At 35.3% G+C, this 24,858-nt stretch overlaps 1 protein-coding gene across 2 annotated transcripts in view; it reads left to right on the forward strand.

The window, feature by feature from the left end:
• The window catches only part of LOC118179772 (uncharacterized), a 141,470-nt gene that overhangs the window by 85,532 nt on the left and 31,080 nt on the right, over positions 1 to 24,858 (forward strand). For both annotated transcript variants that reach the window (XM_085821746.1, XM_085821747.1), the window contains exon 3: positions 23,613 to 23,877. In XM_085821746.1, coding sequence (XP_085677872.1) covers positions 23,613 to 23,877 — 265 coding nt within the window. The remainder of the gene's footprint in view (positions 1 to 23,612; positions 23,878 to 24,858) is intronic.

Here is a 24,858-nt window from a genome sequence, read left to right on the forward strand (position 1 = left end):
TGCCCAGTGCAGCTCCACTGCCACTTTTCTGCATTCCAATCGACTCTTTAAAAGTAGCATTTAGGGTTTCTACTACCTTTTGCTCATTTTCCAACCAAATCTTGTACCCTTTTGTTCGTACGCTGTACCCAATCAATCGGCCCTTTGTTGCCTTTGGATCAAGTTTAGAATTTCTTTTAGCCTTTGGAATTCCCATATAGGCAATCGTTCCAAATGCCTTAAGATGACGTACTGATGGTTTCCGCTTAGTGTATAATTCGAATGGGGTTCTGTCTTGGCCCTTATGACAGATTCTATTAAATGAATATGCAAAATACATTACTGACCAAAATTCGGAACTCATTCCACTATCGTGTAAGATTGCACATACATTATTTAGAGCTGTCTGATTAAATCTCTCACAAACTCCATTCTGTTCTGGAGTATAGACATCTGCAAATTCGTGCTTTACACCATTTTTATTACAATATGACCTGAATTGATCATTATCATATTCTCGCCCATTGTCAGTCCTAAAGTATTTCAATCTAAGGTTCAAAGATCTTTCCGCACATGCTATATGCCTTTCAAATACTTCAAACACCTGACTTTTCTCCACAAAGGGGTACACTACCACGTAACGAGAATATTCGTCAATAAAGGAAACGAAATAACGTTCACCATTCCTACCTGGAATGTTAATAGGTCCCCATACATCAGAGAAAACCCTTTCAAGTGGTCTCTTTACTTGAATACCTTCTAAAGGTCTATAGGAGATTCGTCTTTGCTTATTGATTTGGCAATGTTCACAAAACAAATTAGGTGAGTGCTTTAACACAGGAAGACCTCGAACTGAATGTCTCTTACTAGTCCTGACAATAGTGTCATAATTTATATGACCAAACCGACCATGCCATAATTCACTATTATTATGCTGAACTATGGATGCCTCAAATTTTACAGATTTGCGCCCTTTTTGATTATTTTCGGGAACACATGATAATTACTTCCTATCAACTTAGCTTTGTACAAAGTTGAATACTCATCATCAGTAACTTTAATTTGCCCATTTTTACCATAAAATCTTGCTCCGTTGATATCCACCCTAGGTCCAGATATTAAATTTCATCTCAGTTCAGGTGAATATAACACATCTTTAAGCAAAATAACCGTAACCCCAAATTTCATTTTAACAGTACCCTTCCCATGAATTGGAAAAGTTACCCCATCAATAGCTACTAGCATATTCTCATTTTTCACAGGAGAAAAAGTATCAAACAATTCTCGATTTTTACAAAAATGATGAGATGCAGCCGTATCAAAAATCCAACTACAGTCAAAAGTCGTTAATCCGGACTCGTCGGGACTTCGGCGATTCCGGATTATAGATCATCAGTTTAAATCTCGTAAGATGGCATGCAGAAATTCTAAAATTAAAAATATGAAACCGTAATTTATGAAATAAAGAACAATTATGATCTAAAGGGTATCAAAATTTACACAAAAAAAAAGCTTAATATTTATTTGTTTACTTTATTAAACATTTCTTTCAATGTAAGTTGTTTAAGTTGCTTCATTTTATGTGATAGTACTTTCTCTTTAATTCTATAAACAGACATAATTTCTTGTTCAGTTACAAAGTTCCGCTGTTCAAGTCCCGTTAATTGCTGTGACGAGAATACCGACTAACTTGTCAATCGAAATTTTTTCGTTTTCACTAACCTCTCTGTCACATTCTTCATGTCTTTATCCATTTTTTGCAGCAATTCCACTTTTTGTTTGTTGGACATCAAAGCATACTTTCGTTTTGTAGATCCTTTGAAAGTTCCAGCATCGGAAATTCTATTTCACATAATCGAAAGTTCAAGTTTACTTTTATAAAATTGCTCTTACAGTCTGCAAAAAATAATAAGCGGGATCCAATTCGAAGATTAAGGAACAACGCAATCATTAACATTAAGTGAAATAGATAATTAGATAATTTTAGCTTACACCGTCCGTTATACATTAAACGCGCAGGCTAAAACGTATTCTGCACTTGCGCACACGCATATGCGCAGTAGTCAAGGCCTTACGCGCACGCATAAAACGCCTGTGCGCATGTGCCAACGTGGCGCATGCGCAGGAAGTTTTTAGCTTTGAGGTCCGGATTATGGGTGTCCGAATTAACGACTTTTGACTGTATCATCATTTTCTTCCAAATTGTTAACATTGGCTTGAGCTATAAAATGGGACTGTGCATGGGAATTATTTTTACTGTTGGGTTTATTCTTACACTTAGAAGATGTTTTATTACTACTAGATACAGCTGAGGAAACAGAAGAAGCAGGTGAGGGTGATCTGGAAAAGTTACCTCTCATTCTACAGTATTTTTGAATATGACCTGGACGGCCACATTTATAACACTTGAGCCCTTTAATCTGCTTAAATTTGGGTTCACAGTGAGTACTTTGAACTTCTATAGTCTTATTGGAGTTTTCCCTATCTATCTCTCTTAAATTAAGACGCGTTTCCTCTGCTAGAATTTCAAGTTCAACATTTTTAAAAATGAACTTTTCATCTGGCCACCTCAAAATATTCTGAACTACTTGATCAAATTTATCTGGAAGGAACCTAAGAAACTTAAAACGTATATATATATATACGTCTCTTACAGCCTGATTAATATCAGCTAACTCTTCAGTTACGCGTTTTAATCTAGAAGAAAAGAAACATACTTTCATTTGGCTTAATTTTGCAATTTAAGAACTCTGAAAACAGGGACATATGTCTTGACCGATAATCTGGCTGGAAATATTTGGCAAGCGTGTTCCATGCCACTACCGGGTCATCAATTTCACATATCAAATTTCTATATTCAGGGCTTACATTCATATAAATTAACGATAATGCCAATTGACTTCTATTTTGATAGTCGGCAATAATTTCTTTTGTAATACCCTTAACATCATCTAAATCAGGACATTTTTCAATACCTTTGACCAAAAGCCATGCATTTTTTTCATTCAAGACAAACTTCATATCTTTGGACCATGTAAAATAATTACATGCATCAAGTTTAGCAATATTGTGCATGACACTAACAGTAGCCATATTTGAATTTTAACAAAAATCGCCCCCCAATCTCTTAAGTCCTAAATTAACTTTAAACCTCAAAAGTCTGCACTAAAAATAACTCAGGAGCTGGTGGCCCATAACCAAAATGATGCTAAAGCAAAGTTTAAAGTTTAAAGAAATTAAACATTTAGCAGTAGTAGCAATGAAAGCTCCATGAGATATGTTGTGCAGACATTGAAGACAATAAAAGATTTTGAACTTAACCAATTTATTAACAATATAATAAAGAATAAAAACACAAAAATAAATGTCAACAATATTAGAGTATTAGGAAAAATATAATATAATCATCATTCATCAAATATTTTTACCTGGTCTCCAAAACACTGGCATTCTATACAAACAAAAAATGTCCTAAACAGTAACTATGCGGCCTAAAAATAAAGCTGGCTACCCATTCAATAAGTCCATAATCAATGGTCAGGAAAAACACCTGAAAATTTAAATGAAGTTCTTGAAAACACTTAAAACCGGCCGAACTCCGTTTGCACAAGGAATCGTCGTTCACGTATTTTTAATTCCGCCTTCATTGAAGAACATGGATGCCACCCACGGCAGTCACTCGAATGGTAACCTCTGAAACCAAAGAACTTTATTCTGGAACCATCATCTCGCAAACCGGAATCAAGGCATTTTTATTCACCGGACTGCATGCATCCTTTTGAAGGGGCTGGAAACCGCTCATTCACTTGCCGGGAAACCAGGAACTAGAAGGGTTGAGCCTTTGGAACTTTGCGGTTATACTGGCTTTCAGCAGGAAATTAAAGTCCTGCTCTTGCCAGTTCCTGATGTGATCCCATGTGGGGCCTGACAGAGTAGAAACCTGAAAGAAATTTTCTCTCGTGGAGGTAAAAGTGTGCTGGAGAGAGAAAAAGAGAAAAAGCACTTTGCTCCTGTACTGCTACATCTTGGATGGAATCCGCCAAGCAGGGGCCGGAGAAAGAAACTTCGGATGACCTGTGTAGGATAGCCCGAATACTAACTGTTCATTCGTCGGAGCCAGTCACGTGGGAGGTCACCCTCCTAGAAACTGACCCCGATTGATGCTGCTTGAAAACCAGAAAAACTGGAACTTAGAATTCTGAACTCAAGAGGTGGGCGGCAAATGGGCGGAGGTTTTTGTCTTCAGCCAGGATTTCGTAGATAAGAATGTCCGTGAAATTAGCGGGATTCACATTGATAATATTATTAAAAACGTTGTTGTTTATTCTGCTGAGGTAGTCCTGAATAGTATCTATTTTCAAGTCGGAGTGGAGAGTCCTATTCCGAACATAGTAAGGAGCTTTTGTGATGATTCTTAGCACCTTATTTTGAAGCACTTGGAGTTTGCTAATTTCGTTTGCTTTGTAGTTTGCCCAGGCTGGGGAAGCATACGTGAGAATGGGTCGGATGACAGTTTCATAAATCCTCTTTTTCAGTCTGAGGGTGAGGTTTTCATTCTTTAGGAGAGGAAAAAGCCTGAAAATGATCCCGTGTGCTTTTCCGCTTACTCTAAGCATATGATCCTTCCAATTGTAGTTCTTGTTAAGGGTAACTCCCAGGTAATTAGCTTTATCAACTGTAGGGATGATTTTGCCAAAGAGTTTAACCTCAGTTCTGACCCGTTTCCTCTGTCTGCGATTTCGAATGAGTAGAATCTTGGACTTTTCTGGCTGAATGCACGTTTTCCAGCGACTGCACCACCCCTCAATAGCAGGGATTTTCGCCTGAATTCTTGACAAGGCATACTCTGGGTTTAGAGACTTGGTGGCTATCGCTGTATCATCAGCGTAGCTGGCTGCGAGAACATTTGTATCCTCGGAAAAGCAAGGGAAATCGTTGGTATAGATGATGTAAAAAAGCGGGCCTAAATTTGACACTTGAGGAATACCTGCGTAAATATTTTTGATACATGAAGTTGCATTTCCAACTCCAACGGTGCAAGTTCTATTTTCAAGGAAGGACTTGATAATGAGTATCAGATTTCTGGGGAAACCGAGATGAATTAGCTTATAGATTAGCCCTGGATGCCAGACGCGGTCAAAAGCCTTTGCCACGTCTAGCATCAGGATAGCAACACTCATTCTGTTGTGCATAGCCGCGCCGATGAACTCCGTGAGCCTGACTAACTGCGTTGTGGTCGAAAGTCCTTTCCGGAAACCTTGCTGGTGATCAACGAGAAAGTCCAAGTTTTCTTGCATTCTGAGATAAATAATGCGTTCCAGAATCTTGCTTATGGAGGACAGCAGGCTGATGGGTCTAAAGTTTGCCGGGTAATCCTGTGTTTTCCCTGGCTTAGGAATCATCAGAATGCTTGCTTGCTTCCAGAAAAGTGGGAAATAATTTTGATACAAACATGCATTGAGAATGCCTGTTAATTTGCATACGGTCTTAAAAGGCATGTTTTTCAGCATCTGGTTCGTGATCTTGTCCTTTCCTGGAGCTTTCTTTAATTTAAGTCCCTTAATAATGTTCTGCACTTCGTGCGGCGTGGTTAGTTTGATAGAAGGTTCCGTAGAAGGGGAGTGCAGCCATTGATCGTTAAGGTAATGAACTTGAATGTCCGAACTATGATCTGAGGGGAAGGAATTTGGAATGAACTGTTTAGAAAGGTGTTCCGCAAAAAGTTCCGCTTTGTCTTGATCGGAATAAGCAAATCCGTTATCGCATTTAAGCGGTTTTCTGGCAGAGCAGGGGCGTTTTAGTGTCCTTGTATGACGCCAGATGGCGCCAGGTTCGTTGTTGATCTTTTCCATCTTATCCTGCCATAAGCTAGAACGATGGTCCTGAATCTTTTGCTTGATTTTCCTATTAAGCCTCTTAATTTGAGTTTTGATAGCAGGATCCCAGGTGAGATTAAATTCCTTTCGGAGATGATTTCGAAAGCAGATTATTTCGCGAATATTGGCAGGAAGCGTGTGCTCATGTCTGACACGGTCAACCTCAGTCGTAGCTAGGGACTTAGCAGAATGCAGGTACGAAGTAAAGTCTGTTATAGCACGTTCAATATCCGAAGTGCTTTGTAACGAGTCACAATTAAAATCAGTGGTCATCAAAGTATTATGATAAAGATTCCAATCAGTATGCTTAATTGGCGGTAGGTTCTTAGCATTTTCCACTCCAAGGTAAGCAAGCACAGGTACATGATCAGAAGACATGTCTCATGTTACCGTAATAGCCATAGGAATATTGAACGTCGTAATAAAAATATCCAGAATGTCAGGCCGATGGTTGAGTATATTTGGCCTATAGGTAGGCTCATCCGGCACATGCAGAAAGACAGGGTAATTACACACAAAATCATGCACTATGCGTCCATTATAATTCGAGTTGCGGCATCCCCAGTCGAGATGCTTGGCGTTTAAATCGCCACCTAGAAAGGTGGGGGAGTCTGAGTTAATAAGTCTATCCAGAATTTCAGCACTGAGCTTGTTCCCAGGGCGGTTATACACCGCACAGAAAGTGACATCCCCAATGTTGGGTAGATTCACCATCACTTTAACACTTTCCATTCCATCACAATTTTCTGCACTTTTCAGATATGAATCAAATGTCTTTTTAACATAAATGAGCACTCCGCCACCACGGTGGTGGAGTCTGTCACTACGGTAGCTGAAATAATTGGCTATCCTTAAGGAGTGCGAAGGGTTAGCATGGGTTTCTGTAATTAAGCAGATGTCTACGTCATTTTGCTGGATAAATTCATGAAGTTCCGGTATCTTGGAGGTAACGTTCTGCGCGTTCCAGAGCAGGATCTTAACAGGAGAACTTTGCCGGGAGGTGGGATTATCCATGGTTGGGGGAAGCTGGCCTGACTGTGTCCTCTATCATAGAGGCGGTAGGAATTGCCTTCGCTACATCAGCAAACATAGAGATGGCTGTTGTGAGCTTTTGAATTACCGCATTAGCTTCGTCGAGCTTTGCTTGAAGCTCACTGAGTTGTGAGAAGGTTGCTTGTGGCGCCATCTGTGGAGGAGTAGCATTACTATTGTTGACTACTCTATCTGCATATGATATGCCTTTTTGCACAAAGGATGAGCGAGGCTTGGGGTAAAACGAACAACCTTTAAAACTGGCAGTATGAGGAAGTCCGCAATGACAGCACTTTGGTGGCACATCCTTGGGCTTGGTGCAGTCACGAGACTCATGCCCCTGACCACATTTGACACACCGTGGTGCGTGACGGCATTGACTTTGAGCGTGATAAAAGTTTTGGCATCGGAAGCACTGCGTGATACCGCGCCTACCTCTGTATCTTTCAACTGTTATCTTTAGCCTCATAAAATACTTTAGATTATTAAAAATGTCTTTGGTTTTCTCATTCCTTTCTAGCAAGATCAGGAATAGAGGCATGGGGGCAATTTCAGGACCTTTTCGGCGAGACATTTGTACAACCTTTTTAACAGCGTATCCTTCTGCAATGAGAGCATCTTGGATATCCGTAACTGGGGTGTCAATCGGAAGGCTACGAATGACGACTTTGATGTTTTTGTCTTCAGCAAGCTGATATGAATGAAATTTAATCTTTTTGTCGTCAAGGAGGTCCGTGATGTTACGATAAGTCTCACTGGAATTGACTTTGATTTCAAATTCATCTACGGCTTTCATCTTTGCATTAAATTCACTGTAGCCGGAGTTATCCAATAGATCAGTAATATCCTTCCATTTCCATGAATCCTTAATGACAATCGGCGGAAGCTTCGAACTTCTTTTCGGAAACTTAAATTCTTCAGATACATGAGCATCACTTATTTGCCCAGTCGGGCACGTGACCTCATCTGTATTTCCGATAGGCCGCACCATACTTTCCGTCAGGGACGTACTTGCAGCCGGCTTCTCGGAGGATTCACTAGATGGCTCCACTTTAGCGTGGCTACTGGCCGCTACTTTAGATGGGTTTGTGGAGGAGATTTCATTCGGCTTCTTGGATGAATCATCAGCTTTTGCAGCCCTCGGTTTCATCCTGCGTTTTACTGCAACATCGCCTTGGGTAGTTGAGTGAGTACTCCGTTCAGTACCATGGGTATGAGCTTTTTCGGGAGGAAGCTGAGTTAGCACATGGTATTTGTTTTTCAAATCCAATTCGGCTGACTTTTCAGGCCGTTTAACCACTGTGGCTGGGGGTAATCCATTCCATGCTTGAATCCACATCGTTAGAATGGTTAGACTCAGATTGAGAGGCCAAATCTCTCTCCGTGTTTTGTATTATATCCATAAATCTGTTCAGGAATGCCAATTCAACTTGCTCATAGGGGGGTCAGGCTATCATTCCTGGAAGTCAGTGCATGAAAGCGATCCACAATTTGCTGAATAATTGACATTTTCCAGATCAAGTCCAAGTCAAGAAAATTAGAACTAGGCAAGAAATAGGGCACGCAAGGACCTTTTACAGTCCCCAGAACACAAGGTTCAACGGGAACAAACCTTCTGTATGTGCCAACAAGTGCAGAAATATGCGAGCAGTTAGCAGAGTAACAGCAATCAAGAGCGAGGAAAAACTCACCACCGCGAGCAAGCAGCAAATCACCTCGACCAGAAGCAACCGGATCCAATTCGCAACCACCACCACCACTCAGGGTTGAGCCTATTCTATTCTATTCTATTCTTTTCACAAAAATGGCCTTGGCTACTAAGAGCCTTAATCCATTCAGTTTGCGTCATGCTATTCAGCCGGTTAGTAGAAGAAATAGTGGTGTATGAACACCCGCACAGATGCGAAAAATTTACAGGATTCAATCCTGCAATTTTAGATGAAAAGGAGATAAGCAATTGGCATTAGAAGCAATTTAAAACAACAATGATCTCAGATCTCGTGTAGTCAGGCGGCATAACGGTCAGGTCAGAAAAAGCAGTCCTACTACATCGGCATCCACTCCCTGAATGAGGGAGGAGCACTCAGAATTGTTAGCAGCAAGTGGAAAACCACGTGATGTGGATCAGCAAATCAGAGAAGTTCATTTTTTACAAAATTCTAAATTGACCAGAGTGATCACATGATATGTACAATTAAATGAAATTTTAAATAACAAAAAGTAAACTTGAATAAATGAATTCTTGGATAAATGGAAAAATATTTACACTATTTACATATTTACAATCACCATCTTGGATTGTGATGTATTGTACGCGGTCGTTTGACCGTGTGTTCAATAGTAGGGTCATAATCAATGATGTTCTGAATAGCCTGGTATTCGCTATTCCTAACTTTCTCAAAGAAATTGTGGGATATAGTGAGAATGTGATCCATAAGATCAGGAATTTTAAGATCTTTTTGAATATCTTTATTCCTGACAAACCAGGGCGCGTTTGTAATTGATCGTAATATTTTGTTTTGCAAAATCCCGATCTTTTTCCTTTCATTTTTATTTCCGATGGCCCAAGCAGGGGCGGCATATGTTAGAATCGGTCGGATGAGAGAGGTATATAATACTTTTTTAGTGTTCAAATTAAGTTTAGAGTTGCGTCCAATAAGTGGATAAATAGCCATGTATGCAGAATTCCCCTTATTTGCAATGTATTGGAGGTGGTTTTTGAAGTTTAGTTGTTTATCAATATAGACACCCAGATATTTATATGCGTCACTATGCGGGATAGGAATGCTATTGATTTTAATTTCAGTATTGACATTTTGCAGTTTCTTGTATCTTCTATAGAGGACAGTATTATATTTATGAGCGTTGAGATTAATTTTCCAGATAGAACACCAGTGTGCAATATTATTAACGTACATTTGAAGATTATTTATGGCCAGTTGGGGTTTAATTGATTCTGAGAGGACTACTGCGTCATCGGCATATTTGAGCACTTTGGAATTAGGTGGTTGTGGAAGATCATTAATATAGATATTGAAAAGTTTTGGGCTCAAGACACTACCTTGAGCGACGCCGCAAAACATCCTTTTCTTTTTTGAGAGGGTATTACCGATTCGGACTTGGAATGTTCTGTTTCGTATAAAAGAGAAGATAATTTTGATTAAGTTTTTGGGAATTTCTAGATCAATGAGCTTAAGAATTAGCCCAGCATGCCACACTCGATCAAAAGCTTTCTCAAAATCGAGGTAGCATGCGGCAAGTGACTTATGACTTGGGAAGTACCAACACCCGTGGGCGAAGAAAATTCAGCTGCGTGAGCAGGCATATCTTAATACTTACGAAAGTAGGCGTTTATCATAAAAATTGTGCAGTGGTAAGCAATGGCATTAAATTGAAGCATGTAGGCAGGTTCAGTGAGTTGTATGGCAAATGCAGGTGGTGAGCTCTATATAGCTAGTAAGAGTGCAGGATAAGCAATAGTGAGACATCATGAAAATGGCGCGAAGACAGTTTGAAGCTGTGAATGGCATAAGAGTTCAAAGTCCTTCAGAAGTATGCAGTAGTTAGATAGGCCGTAAAAAGTTCAAAAGTTCGTAGAATCATACGATAAAACAAAATAATTTTAAAAAATGAAATAGTAACATAAAAATCTTGAATAAAAAATTTTCTTGATTAACATTAGTATAAGATGCAACACAAATAAAAGGATAGAGTCCAATTAGAGTTCAAGTAAATTTTAAAATTAAATTTTACAAGTTACCACCATAACGAATTGTGATGAATTGTCCTTGGGCGTTTGACAGTATATTCAATTGTTGGATCATAATCCAACATTTGTTTGCGTTATACTGACTATGCTTCATCTTCTCGAAGAAGTTGTGAGCTGTCATGAGTATAAAGTTATGCACAGATGGAATATCCAGGTCGTTATGAATTATAGAGTTTCTCACGTACCAAGGTGCATTCACAATGCTACGTAGAATTTTATTTTGAAGTATATCCAATTTTTTGCGCTCAGTTTTATTGGCGATTGCCCATGCCGGCACTGCATATAGCATGATCGGTCGAATTAGAGATATGTAAAGCATTTTCTTTATTTTTAGACTGAGCTTCGATTTTTTGCCGATAATAGGATAAATTGCCATGTAGGCTGCATTTGCTTTGTTTAAGATATAAGAAATATGATCTTTGAAGTTGAGAGATTTATCTATGTAAACACCTAAATATTTATAGGAATTAGCTACAGGGATTAGAGTTCTATCTAAGTAGATATCAGTATTAACTCTTAATCTTGTTTTGTATCTCCGATAGAGCACAATACAACATTTAGAGGCGTTGAGCTTAATTTTCCAAGTCTTGCACCAGTGATTGATCATATTGAGATGCATTTGTAAATTACTTAGAGCGAGCTGGGGACTTCTGGATTCAGTCAGTACTACAGTGTCGTCAGCATATTTGAGTATTTTCGTGTTGAATGGGTGCGGGAAATCATTGATATAAACATTATAGAGCCGGGGGGAAAGAACAGATCCTTGCGGCACCCCGCTATGAATTCTTTTTCTGACAGATAAGGCGTCACCGCAGCGAACTTGAAAAGTCCTGTTTTTCAGATAGGAACTAATGAGTTTTACGAAACTGTTTGGAAGCATAAAATTATTCAATTTATGCAGGAGGCCTGCATGCCACACTCTATCAAAGGCCTTTTCGAAATCGAGATAGCATGCAGCCACCCCGTTTTTCTTAGTAAAGGCTTGCGAAACAAATTCCACCAAATTGAGAATTTGATGAGTCGTGCAGTGTCCACTGCGGAAGCCGAATTGCAGATCATCTATTAAATTGAGTCTTTCGAGATGGTTAGTGAGCCTTGAGCAGAGGATTTTCTCAAATACTTTTCCTAATGAAGGTAAAAGACTGATAGGTCTGTAGGAAGTGACGAGTTTAGGATCTTTCTTTGGTTTTAAGATATTGACTATTATGGAGTGTTTCCATTGCTGAGGGAAATAATTATTTCGGATGCAGGCATTAAAAATATTGACTATGTTAGTAATACAACGTCTAGGAAGAGCTTTAAGTGCTTCATTGCTAATCTGATCATAGCCTTTGGCTTTCCTTGGCTTGAGTTTGTGAATAATTTCTCTTACTTCTTTTGGTGAAGTAAAGGGAATGAAATTTGTTATAGGATAATTGTTAATACTGTCAATAATAAAATTAACTTCTTCTTCTTGGGAGTTATTCTCAGGCGGGTGAGGTTGAAATATTTTCTCTAATTCATTAGCCATTATATTAGCAATCTCGTCCTCAGATTGATAGGAGATTCCCATGTGATGAATTGCATGAGTTTGATTTGGTCTGCTATTTCTTAGAGATTTAGCAATTTTCCATACTGCTTGATCTTGAGGATCCAGGTTTGATAGGAGAAAGTCCCATTTTTTGTTTCTGAATTCCATAATTTCCTGCTTGATTTTCCTGTTTAAAAAGTTGATGTGCCTTTTGGCATGAGGGTCTGCGGACCGCTGCCATTCCTTATGTTTTCTATTCTTCTCTGTAATAATATCTTTTATATATTTAGGAAGGGAGAGAAAATTAGTGCTTTTGCAGGGATAAGTCGCATTATTGATTGAATCTTTCATTTTAGTGGTGAATTTATAAATTTCATCTTCGATATCACCGCAATGATTATAATTATTTCTGCAATTATAGTCTTTCATAGTATCAGAGAATTGGGTCCAATTTATCTTAGTTCTGTGTTTCTTTAACGGGGGATAAAAGCCATAAAAGTCGAAGTTCACTGGAAGATGATCAGAATTTAAGTCCGTTATTACTTCTAAGAGAGGGGTATGAGGAATATTTTTAAGAAGTACAATGTCCAAAACTTCGCCGTTTCCGTTAGCACCAAATCTTGTTGGAGAAGTGGGAGCAGCAAAATTGAGGTCGTTGCTAATTAAATAGTTATGTAAAATGTTTCCATTGCTATTAGATCCTCTAGAATTCCAAGCATTATGCTTTGCATTCAAGTCCCCTGCGATGATAGTCGGGAAGTTGGTGGAGGTTAAGATATCCAGGTCATTATTAGTCATCAGATTATTAGGAGGATTGTAAATAGAAATAAATAGGTAGGCTTCATTTAAAGCAGTATAAATGATAGCTGAAGTAAATTCGAGCAGACTACTGTGAGGAAGATCATATTCAGTATGCTTCAAGTGATTTTTAATGATAATTGCAGTACCACCCCATCTACTTCGGGTTCTGTCTTTCCTTATAATATTGTAGCCGTTTATTTTAAATTTATCGCAAGCTTTAAGGTGAGTTTCACCTATCATCATGACATCAATGTTGTACTTATCCAAGTAATCTTTAATTTCTTGATATTGTTTTATGACACCGTTCGCATTGAAATAGGAAATTTTTAAGAAGCTATTGGTAGCTGAAATCATCGCGTTTATATTGCTATGAGGTCTAAAAGTCATAGTCTAAAGAAGTGAAATATTCAATTGCGGCCATTCCGACCTCGAGTTTACCCATGATGTTTTTTGCTTTTTTAAATTCTGTAAAGAATTCTTTCGCTTTTAGGAGTTGTGTTTTTATCCACTCAAAAAATGAAACTTCTTTAGCTTCGCTTTCTTGTTTATTTTTGTTTTCCTTTTGAGTTGTCCAGCTTGGTTGATTTTTAGTATTTTCGTTTTCCGTAGCTCCAGGGAGAGAAGGAAAATCTTCTTTATTTAATTGAAATTGTTTCTGTTCATGCTTTCTCTCGTTTTGATTGCTCTTATTGAAGACTCTTTTGGGTAGGTTATCCGGATGGTATTTACATTCCTTCGAGTTGCTCGGGTGGAAATCGCCGCACAGAACGCAGAGCGCTGGTAGTTTGTCCTTGTTCTTCTTACAGGTGTAAGTTTCGTGCGGTTCGGCGCATTTAAGACACCTAGGTTTGTAATGACATAGATCTCGAGTGTGTCCGTATCTCTGGCACCTGTGGCATTGCACAGGGCCAGGTCTGGATTTGTAAGCACGGACTATGACGTCTAATCCACGAAGTTGCTTTATTTGGTAGATTTGTTTACCCTTTTCGTTTCTTTTGACCTCGACTAAGAATATAGGTAGTTTAACAATTTTTCCTTCTCGGAATCTTTCGAGCTGACGTATCTTTTCTACAGGAATTCCGTGTTCAGTGAGTTCTTTGTGAATTATTTCCACGTTTGAGTTTCTAGGCAGTTTCTTAATTACTACTTTGATTGGTTTTTCGGAATTAATTTTGTATGTGTGGAATTGCACACCTCGTTTGGCCAGAAACTCCGTGATTGCGCGATAGTCATCTTTATCCCAGACTTTGATGTTGATTGTATCTCCTGTGAGATTGCCTTTGACTTTTTTTTACTCCTAAATTTTCGATTTCCTCTTTTAACGTATCCCAGTTGGCTGTAAAATCTGAGAGAACAATTGGGGGAATATGTCCAGTGCTTTTTTTGGCGAGAGTAAATCCTGCGGACTCTGAGTTCGATTCCTGCTCCATGCGGTCATTGAACTTATTTTTCTGTACGGGTAGTTCAGCTTCCGATGAATTTGAATGCGTTCGTTTATGCGTGATGCGGGGGGTTTTAAACCCGTCGCTGTCAGTAGTAATTTTCTTTTTCTTATTCTTAGATATAGTCGAACGCTCTATATTTTTTGCATCGCTTTTTTGTGTTTTATTAGATGCTTTTGCCTTTAACATAGCATCGCTTTCGTTGTTATTTTCCATAATGGAATTGTTTGTTTGATTTTTATGCATGACGGCCAGATTTAAGAATGCGTCGTAATCTTGAATGATGCGTTCAAGTTCCGCTATACGTTTGAGATCATCGCTAGTTTTGTTTTCAACTGAGTTGAATTTAAGGAGATCAGCAATAGCTTGCTTTTTTAGGGTTGTGTAAGAGCTAACATTGGGTGGGAGATTAGCTCTCTCTAAGTGTATATTAATTCTACCGAAGGCTTGTTCGGCGGCTGAGATTTCATTATCTAAATTTGCGGATGGCTGACACTCACTCATATTTCACCGAGGTAAAGCATAGCGAGGGAATCAAAAAGCAAAAATATCTTACCTAAATCCAGAGCAGCAGCTTCGGTGAAATACCGGAAGGCTTACTCCAAAGAAAAGCGATGCGGCAACTGCACAGCGACGCGAGATACTTATAGCAGAAGTAGGAATGACGTCATCTCACGGCAACCAATCAGCTATCGGCACGAATCGGCTTTTCAGATGACGTAACATCATGTTTGGTTTTTGGTTGAAACAGTCCGTTCTCAATGCAAACAGTGGCAGCAAGAAAAAGAAGTAGAAGTAACTACTATATTACATTAAAATAAGGACTAAACTAAATAAACATTTCAAGGAGGAGAGATGATGCAATAAAAGGTTTAAAAATAAGCTATATTTTCCAACAGACTGTATTCTAAATCTTATGTTTCTATAAAAATATACCAGGCTTTAAAAATATGGATGATAGTTTCAGTGGCTCTTTCAGCCACTTCATAAGCAAGAGCTTGTTTAGAAATAAATTATGCGGTTAATGTCATAAAATATTTTCATAAAATTCAAATAAACATCAAAAGAAAGTTCTCAATTTTAGATAATCCGATTTAAACGAAGTTAAACTTAGTAGCAGACGATAAAGTAGCAGGCGATAAAACGCCAAAGATAAAAATTTACTCTTGCAAATATTAAAAAAAAAAAAAGAAGAAGAAAGGAGAAATTTAAAAAAGTAGTTAAAAATTTGAATAATATCTATAATTTAAAAAATAATAATTTTTCACATAGTATTAAATATTTATTACGTATCATTGAGGGAAAAAATTTAATATTATTGATTCTCCGTAAAAATTTCTTTGAATTTTAAGGTTAAAAATAGCTGTGGCAATTCACTATAACAAAAATCCATAAACCACATTTGGCGCTATTATCGCTCAAAAAAAAGATGTTAAATTTCAAAACACGAAAATATGTAAATTCGTGTAGATCTTAGAAAATTTTGAATAAAAAAGTTAAATTTTTTGCAGGTATGCTTAGAAATACACCTACTTTAAGATGATGGTAAAAATTTTATAGGTTATATTTCAAATTTTTTTTCAAAAAACTTATAAAAAATTATTTAAAAACTAAAACACAAAAAAATGGGTAAATTTTATTTGGAATGAATCTAAATTTCAAAATGTGAAAGGAAAAATAATAAAAAGAGATATTAATAAATATTTGCCAAATTCAATTAACATTGAGGAGCTAATATTTTAAAAACTACTCATACGTTTTTTACAAAACTAGGCATTCTGGCATAATTTGAGTTGTAGAGTCAAAATATGGAAAGAAATTTGTATGTTATTTCAGAAAAAGTCTGATTTTGTGTCAAAATACCTATGTTAGAATAGTGCTATATATAAATCTAATATATTTCCTAAGTCGCGCTTTCGGGACATGAAAACCGCAGTTTGAATTTTGTCAATCGGCCCAGTAGAATGGAAGATATAGCACTGTTCCTTTTTGGGGGAGGGAGCAGTGTACATATTTGCAGTCAGGTGCATGGGATAACCATAAGAGTGCTCCTGCTGTCATACAAAATTGCTCCCTGGAACATAACTCCAGGTGTAGGCCCTAAAGAAGTATCTAAGCTGCAGACAGTTTGATTTCAGGTGCTCACCTGGCTTCCTTCTAACCAATACATGGCCGTCACTGGCACTAAGGAAGAAGCGACTTTCATCAGAAAACAGAACATATTTCCTCTCTGTCCTCCAATGAGCTGTAGCTTTGACTGTACTGACGTCGCAAAGGACAGTGGTTTGGAGTCGGTTGAATGCACGATATAGGGCCTCTGGCTCAGAGTTTTACTTAAAGTAACCAATTTGTAACAGTTCGTTATGTCACTATGGTGTCAACTGCAGATCTTTCTGCTGCAGATGCAGCATGATGCTCCACAGCCATATGCCATGCATTCCTGCCAAATCTTTCTTGAATATCGTGGAAAGAAAATCCACCTTCTCATAGCCCTATAACATGCTTTTATTCAAATTCTGTTGATAATGGCTTCTTCTTAAAGGCATTCTTGACTAACATCAACTCACAACATCAAATCTCAACTATAAGTAATGTTTACAAACTTTACAGCGCGTATTTAAAGCAAATCCAATTTGTATGTTCATAGTGATGCTTTTAGTGCCTAGCATAAAATTTGAATACAAATCATCTTTCAGATGTATAAACACACCTTCTAAATTTAATTTTTCTAGCACAGTTGCTCCGTGATGTTGGGATTTTTTTCCCATCAGTGTACTAAAGTACTAGGGGCCTTTTAAAATTAAAATCAAGAAAATATCTCCTTCTCCTGGCGATTTTTGGAAATTTTGGATTTCTCAGTGAAACCTTGTGCCTGTCAAAAGGTTAAAAGGAAGTGTTGTTATTTTCAGTAAGCATGCGATTTGTGCCCTAGAAGAATAGAAATTATTACCAATTTGCTTTGGGGAGGGGATATTTATTGCAAACTCTGTGTACAAGTGATCCCATGGGGGACAACTAGATACACAACTAGATCTTGAAGAATTCTTTTCTTTGCTAATAAGTAAAGAAATCATGTTGAATTAATTAATGAAGGAATAATAACATTGTAAATCCTCCCCATATCATTTAGCATTGTTATTTTGAAAGCTTCTTTTAAATACAGTAGAATTCTAATTATCTGCATATGCTGGGACCAAAATTTATGCAGATTTGCAGGTCATAGCTTCTTGAATTTTGTTTGCATTTTACCTTTGTTTTGCATCAGTTTTTGCATCAGATTTGGATTTCCTGTGCATCAGGTTTGATTGAATACACAACTGTATGTTTTTAATATTGTTATGTACAAGGAAAATAATGAAATGTAGCAGTGAGTAAAAGGTATAAATGATAAAGAATTTTTTCAGAAAGTAAACTCTTTTATAAGAACACATAAAATATTTTATGTAAACAAGATAGGCATGTACGTACAATATTTTTGCACTCATATTTTGCATTTTAATTAGGTATTTATCTTGAAACTAATCAATAAACTTATAGATCTTGGCAATTGTCTTGAAGTTAAGCAGGTTTTAGTTTCTTTTGTTCTAATGGAAATTTTGTGCCAATACTATAAGAATAGATTTTAGTGATTCTGCTGCAAAAAAACTGGAATCTCCCCAAAATTTTGAAATTGGAATTGCTTTTATTGCAGGCAAGTCCCATAACTGCATATTCTGAAATTCAGTTGAAAACAAAAAATATTATGATCTGTTTCTAGGAACTGTTGGAATTTGGAGTATAACAGATAGAATGTGTGTGAAAATGGTAACATTGCTTCTTAAAACTGAAGAACTGTTATGTCCATGGTTGCCAGAGTTTGGTATTTTCTGAAAATCTGGAAAGTCTGGTTGCACTAGTATGTAAATACAACACATTGTGCATCCATTACGGAAAGTATTTTCAAAGTAATTTTTATACTGTTAAATAAAAAATAAATAATGACACATTATACTGTAAGTATATTTTCCAACAGTATATTTTCTTAAAAACTGAATCCCTGCTGTAATTTTACTATTATGTTGTTATTAATGTAATACATATGTAATTAGATCAACAATATTTTTAAAAAGGTGCTAAAATTGAAATTTTAGATTATTAAAAGATTTTTATGGTTATTTAATTTTTTGGTACTTTTCCATTTTGCCGGTGCAGGCGATAAAGTCATCAATAATGGTACAACTGATGCCAAACGGAATATCCTTGATGGTAACCTTTTACGCCTCATTTTCAAAACAAGTCGCAGCCATTTCTTATCAGATTGATTGTTTCTTTCAATACTGGCATACAATTACATAGAATTTTTACCAGATAGTGCAATTTTATGTCCTAAGTCCATTCATGGTAATTAAGTCAAGGATGCAATCACCCTGCTTACCCGAAGCCGAAAATATAGAAAAGGCAAAGTAAAGGGTTAAATTCATCAATTCTAATCAGAATGCACTAGCCAAGTAAAGCACTGCAGTTAACTTAATTTCTGAGTATCATCAATTCTAATCAGAATGCACTAGCCAAGTAAAGCACTGCAGTTAACATAATTTCTGAGTAAGCTATTCGAACGAATTGAAATAATTCTTTCATTTAAACTTGTATTCCAAATTAAGATTTAACTTGAAATTAATGTAGATAATTACCGAGAGAATTAGATTTATGTAGCATAGTTTACGGGAGATGAGATCACTTGGGGTCATGTAATATGAACCGGCGAATCAGGATGTTGAACCATGATAGCATAGTGAATTCTTAAATTAATGTCTTTTTACAAATTTATTGTCTTTATTTATTGGTTTTTTTACAAAGTTTTAAACAATATTAAAAAGGTTATGCCTTCAAAATAAAAAAATCTTAGAACTAACATTTTGTAATATTTTTTATATGTATACTATATGTTGTTGCCAATAAAAATCCAATAAAAAAAAATCTGTTTGGCGAGATTTGTGCCAGTGAAACGGAAAAGTACCAATTTTTTTCATTTTCAACACCAAAAAAATCTCTATAAGGATTATTTTAAGGAATCTTACTATTCACCACCAGTGTTAGGTCTTGCCCTTTGTTCTGCAGAATGAAAACAAACCAGCTACTATAAGGTGCATTTAAGTTGGAACTCGACATATGAAAAAGTGACAGTTAATTCTTTACATATGTTACATGAATTTAGTGTTAATTTTAAAAGACAGTGAAATATACTTCCAAATGTAATAATTAATCTGAAATGAAAAATTTGCAGTTCTGTGATCTGAAGAGTGCTGTAAAAAGAGGGCATTGATGCCTGTACTGAAAATGCTAAATAATTTTGATAATAAACTAAATTGGCTTCTTCAATCAAAATGTTTTTGTTAAAATGTTTATTTCCATATTTATTTAAGAAAAAGGAACATCAAATTTATCTTGCCAGTTATTTTAAAAATGAAAATTAGTTTTCTTATATCCAAAAAGGAATGTGAATTGCAGGCATTTATGGATAAAGCAGTTTTTATTTGTCAAAATTCTGTTGCTTATGATTTTCTGTTCTGCAGCTTGGCTTTCTGGGCATTAATTTTTGAATTAGTAGGTTCTATCATAAGTATTCAGCTGAAAACTCTTTCACAAGTGTTAAACTGGAGTCTGGATATAAAGCTTAAGTTTGTATTAAAAATTAAATGTAAGATTTTAATTTTTTAATGAAGTTTAATATTTTGAAATTTTTATTGTTAACTTCTTTGAAATATTAAACTGATCTAAAATTTTCAAGCTGTTTTTTTAGGAAGTAAACATTTCTATAATGATGCTGCACAGTCTTCATGTATACAATTATTCCATACTACTTTGGTGCAATTTAATGTATCAAATTGTTTTTCCTGTTACAGTGTATTTTCGATTATCTGGATGCAGATTATCTAAGTGTAGCAATGTCCACACACTCATACTCAATGCTATATGTTAGACTGTGTAGAACACAAACCCATGCAAGTCTGAGCACGCTAGAGCATTCCATAGCTTTTAGAAAAACCACTGAATTGTATTTTTAGGTTTAGTTTAAATAATTACCTCACACAGTTCTACATGTACATATTTGAAGGCACAATTTTGTTTGATCACTGGATTGATTTTTTATCATGGGGTTCATTTTGGTTAACTATTGTTTAATGGTTATTTTTGCTTATATTTTCTTCTTGGTCTTTTAAAAATTGATTTAATATTTTAGAATTCAGAAATAAATAAACAGAAATCAGAGATTTATGTAATTCTTAAGAGGTTGTATGCCAGTAAAACTTCATTGTGTTGATCAAGAACAACCTTGATTTTATGGTGATGGTGATTTAACTGAGCCAAGCTTTTAGTACTTGAGTTATGCAGATATCAATTCTAATATCACGAGAAAAGAAGAGGGAGAGTGATGCTGAAAATACATGAGAAGAAGATACTAACAAATTACATTAGTCCCAAAACAGTAATGACTACTCTTGAATACTTTGCTGAGCAAAGAGGATTTGAATACAGTGATAAAATAGCACATTAAAAAATATACAATGTAATTCAACTAATAGTTAAACATTCTCAAAAACAAAGTAAATGTTTTTCAATTGTCCATGACCTGCTTCCTCAGCATTAGCTTGGATAATTGAGTGCATTTATTGATGTAGCTTGGATAATCAAAAACACTTATGTTTTTGTGAGAGTTGTAAAAAACATACACTGATTTTATAGAATTACTGTTGAAAGCATACTAAATTTTTATGCTTTCCAGTTTAGCATAATCATTTTGCTGTGTTCGGAGCAAAATGATTATGCTAAACTGGCTCAAGTTTACTTTGGAAAAAGAAAAAAATGGGATAGTTCTTTATCTCCCGTTCTACTGGACCGATTGTCGAAATTTAACTTGTGTTTTCCATGTCTCAAAAGTGCAACTTGCGATATACATTAGATTTATATACAGCATTGTTCTAACATAGGTATTTTGGACACAAAATCGGACTTTTTCTGAAACAACATACCAATTTTTCTTCATGTTTCGATTCTATGACTCAAATTATGCCAGAGTGCCAAGTTCTGTAAAAATCACACAAGTAATTTTTAAAACATTGGCTGTAAAAAGTTTAGCTCCTCATTGTTAATTGAATTTGTATATATTTATTAATATTTTTTATTAAACTTATTTGATTCTTTTTTTCACATTTCGAAATTTAGGTTCATTCCAAATAAAATTCCCCCATTTTTTATGATTTATTTTTAAATAATTTTTCTTAAAATTTTGAATTACTACATACAAAAAAAAAAAAAAAAAAAAAAAAAAGGTAGATGGATTTCTAAGCATACCTGTAAAAATTAGAGTTTTTTTATTCAAAATTTCCTAAAATATACGTGAATTTACATATTGGCATGTTTTGAAATTTAGCGTATTTGTTGTAAGCGATAATAACTCCAAATGTGGTTTATGCACTTTGTTAAAATTATGTGAAAGTATGAACGATGACCTTTTTTCTGTTAAAATTGTGTGAAAGTATGAATAAAGACCTTTTTCCCGTTCATGTACAATGAAAAGAAGAGAAGCAAAATAGGTTGCTATAAATTAAGTAGTTCGTCAAGTGAATTATTCTTGGAGCAAACTGAAAAAAAAAAGTGTGCCAAGATAAGTTTTAAAATTTCTCCATATATTTCTCACAAAAAAACTACAAAATTTAATATCTAGGCTTAATTTGAGTCATAGAATCAAAATATGGAAAAACATTGCTATGTTATTTCAGAAAAAGTCCGATTTTATGTCAAAATACGTATGCTAGAATAATGCTGTATATAAATCTAATGAATATCCCAATCTGCGCTTTCGAGTTATGGAAAGCACTTAATCATTTTGGTGCATGTGTGTGTGTGTGTGCAAGGTGTACCTAAGATTTTTTGTATTTATCTGCATTTTTAATCGTCATTCATAAAAAAATGTTAAATCATGTTTGAAATTTTTATTAGAGCCTCGATGATGGTAATATATATTAACTTAAAGTAGTTAGAAGTCGTTCAGTGAATACATATGTTAGAAGTCGTTATTACATAAAACTATAATTGGTGCTGAGAAACCTCATGTATGCTTTGGAATCTGACATGTATTCAGAATCCAAAAAGAGTTCCAACAGAATGCTTAAATGATAGTTACAGAATTTAATGCATCCTTATGTTTTTGGTTGTTATCATTTTCTGAATCAAATTTCTAACACTGTGTTCTTTATCCATTTTATTTTTTCATAATTTTTGCACTTTTGTTATGTGAGTGTTGGAATTGTATAAAGGGTGTTTATAAAAGATAGCACATCTAAATATCTCTTAATGGTTGATCACAAAGTCAAGGTTCTTATTTAAGATGCAGGTCAAACAAGGTAGATTTTCAGACTGTAGCAACTTTGGTCAGACTGTGGCAACATTTTTTCAGTTTGCTCAAAGAATAATTCACTTGGCGAACTACTTAATTTATAGCAACCTATTTTGCTTCTCTTCTTTTCATTGTACATGAATGGATATTTCAGTAGTACATTTATTATGCAAATTGCTGATAAGCATTTAAAGACTATTTCTTTCTTATATATATAAGGTACATTTGTATAATTTTAGTTACTCTTATATCGTAATCTGAAAATTCTAATATCTAGCTCCCATTGAAGCAAAAGCTTTTGAATTATGAAGTTAAAAATGATTGTTTTGCAGAAATTTTTCTAATTTTTAATAAACTTTACAATATGCATTTTAGGGATGATTCTTGTAGTCTGGTATGGGGTCATTGGATTATCTTTGTCTGCTTTGTAAGTGTTTCTGCTGATATTTTGAAACTTTTATAATCCTCAATGGAGATTTTAAGTTACATTTGGCAATGTTTTACAAATAAAGCTCTGACACCTATTGCTAGAATTATAGTACACTACATATCCACTACATGTATGGCCATGGATAAAATACAGAAGTAGATATTGTAACTTATGACGTCTCTAAGCATTTATACGGTTTGTGTAAGAAAATTTTGAAAACATTGTGAGAAAATTTTTTAAAAAAATATCAGGTTTAATGTTGAAAGTAATTTAAATAATGAGAATCATAGACTGCAAGTTTTCTTTAATGCCTTACTTTTATGTACGACTCCTAAATTTAAAGAACTTGCTCTCCATTGTCTTAATGCATGATATTTATTTGCTTTTCTATGAAAGGTATATAACCGAGCTTCATGTTCCTTGAGTTGGTTGGAACGTCACATTTTGAGTCATGGTGGAAACAAACCTTTCAAGTGCATTGTGGACAACTGTAGTCAGCGTTTCCCTACACAGGCAGCATTACAGCGACATGTGAACTCCCATTTTGATAACCAACAAAGTAATAATCACGGAAGCAAGACAAGCAAGTGTCGAGATGAGGTAGTCATCAAGAGCTTTAGAAGGAAAAAACACCATAAGTACAAAAAAAGGAATGTTGTTGGTAAGATTTACTTTTTGAATTTTGTTTGTATAAAATTAAATCAGATAGGTTTAGATTTATGATACATTACATTATTTACTTAATGTAGTTAATGTAATTCATATATAAAAAGTGTTTATTCCTAAAGGGCATGAGGTAAGTGGTAATTTTAACTGCAGATCTTCATCTTTTAATGCCTAATTTACTCAATATTTATTCCCCATTTTTACTTCCTTGTACGAAGTAAAGGAAGTATTGTAATCATGAAAATTCCGTGCATCATATGTTGTATCCTGTTCCATGAAGATATCCATTTTGACCACTATCGAATACAATTTAACAATGTTTTGGTGTGACATTTGTACATAAGGACAGTAAAGGACTCTTTATCCCCAAACGAATTCTAAAACTGATTTAAAATGGATTCAGAAGAGAGTTTTTTTGTGGCCTCTGTACATGCATACGTATGTATCTCGCATAACTCAAAAACGAGTAGCCACAGAATGCTGAAATTTTGTATATAGGACTGCTATAATATGTAGTTGTGCACCTCCCTTTTTGGTTGCAAACAGCTGCACCAAAAGTATATAAATAAATATATATATATATATATTGAAGGATCTAAAATTGATTGAATTCGAAAACAAGTTTTTCTAATACTTTCACAATAGCTGCAAAGTAAGATAATAATAATTTATTTACTAAAGGAATATTAATTATATTATCTTCTGATATAAATTTAAAATGATTGAATTATGTTGTTATCTTCTGATTAAGGTTTTTATGCTTTTAGTTAATCTGCATGCAATAGTTGTAGAATTATAAACAAATTAAAAGTTGTTTAAGTGTGGCTAAAGCATTAAGCTAATTTAATTAGGCTAAAGCCTAATTTTTTTTTTAAATCATAGCAGCCACATTTGCTTACATTTGAAACTTAGCAGAATAATGAATTCAGTTTCTGCACCTTCAGTGTCGTGCCGAGTGAGACCAAAAGTAAACTTT

The sequence above is a fragment of the Stegodyphus dumicola genome, chromosome 8, assembly GCF_044657685.1.
Source record: "Stegodyphus dumicola isolate Sdum_Otavi_A_Nest chromosome 8, ASM4465768v1".
Lineage (NCBI taxonomy): Eukaryota > Metazoa > Arthropoda > Arachnida > Araneae > Eresidae > Stegodyphus > Stegodyphus dumicola.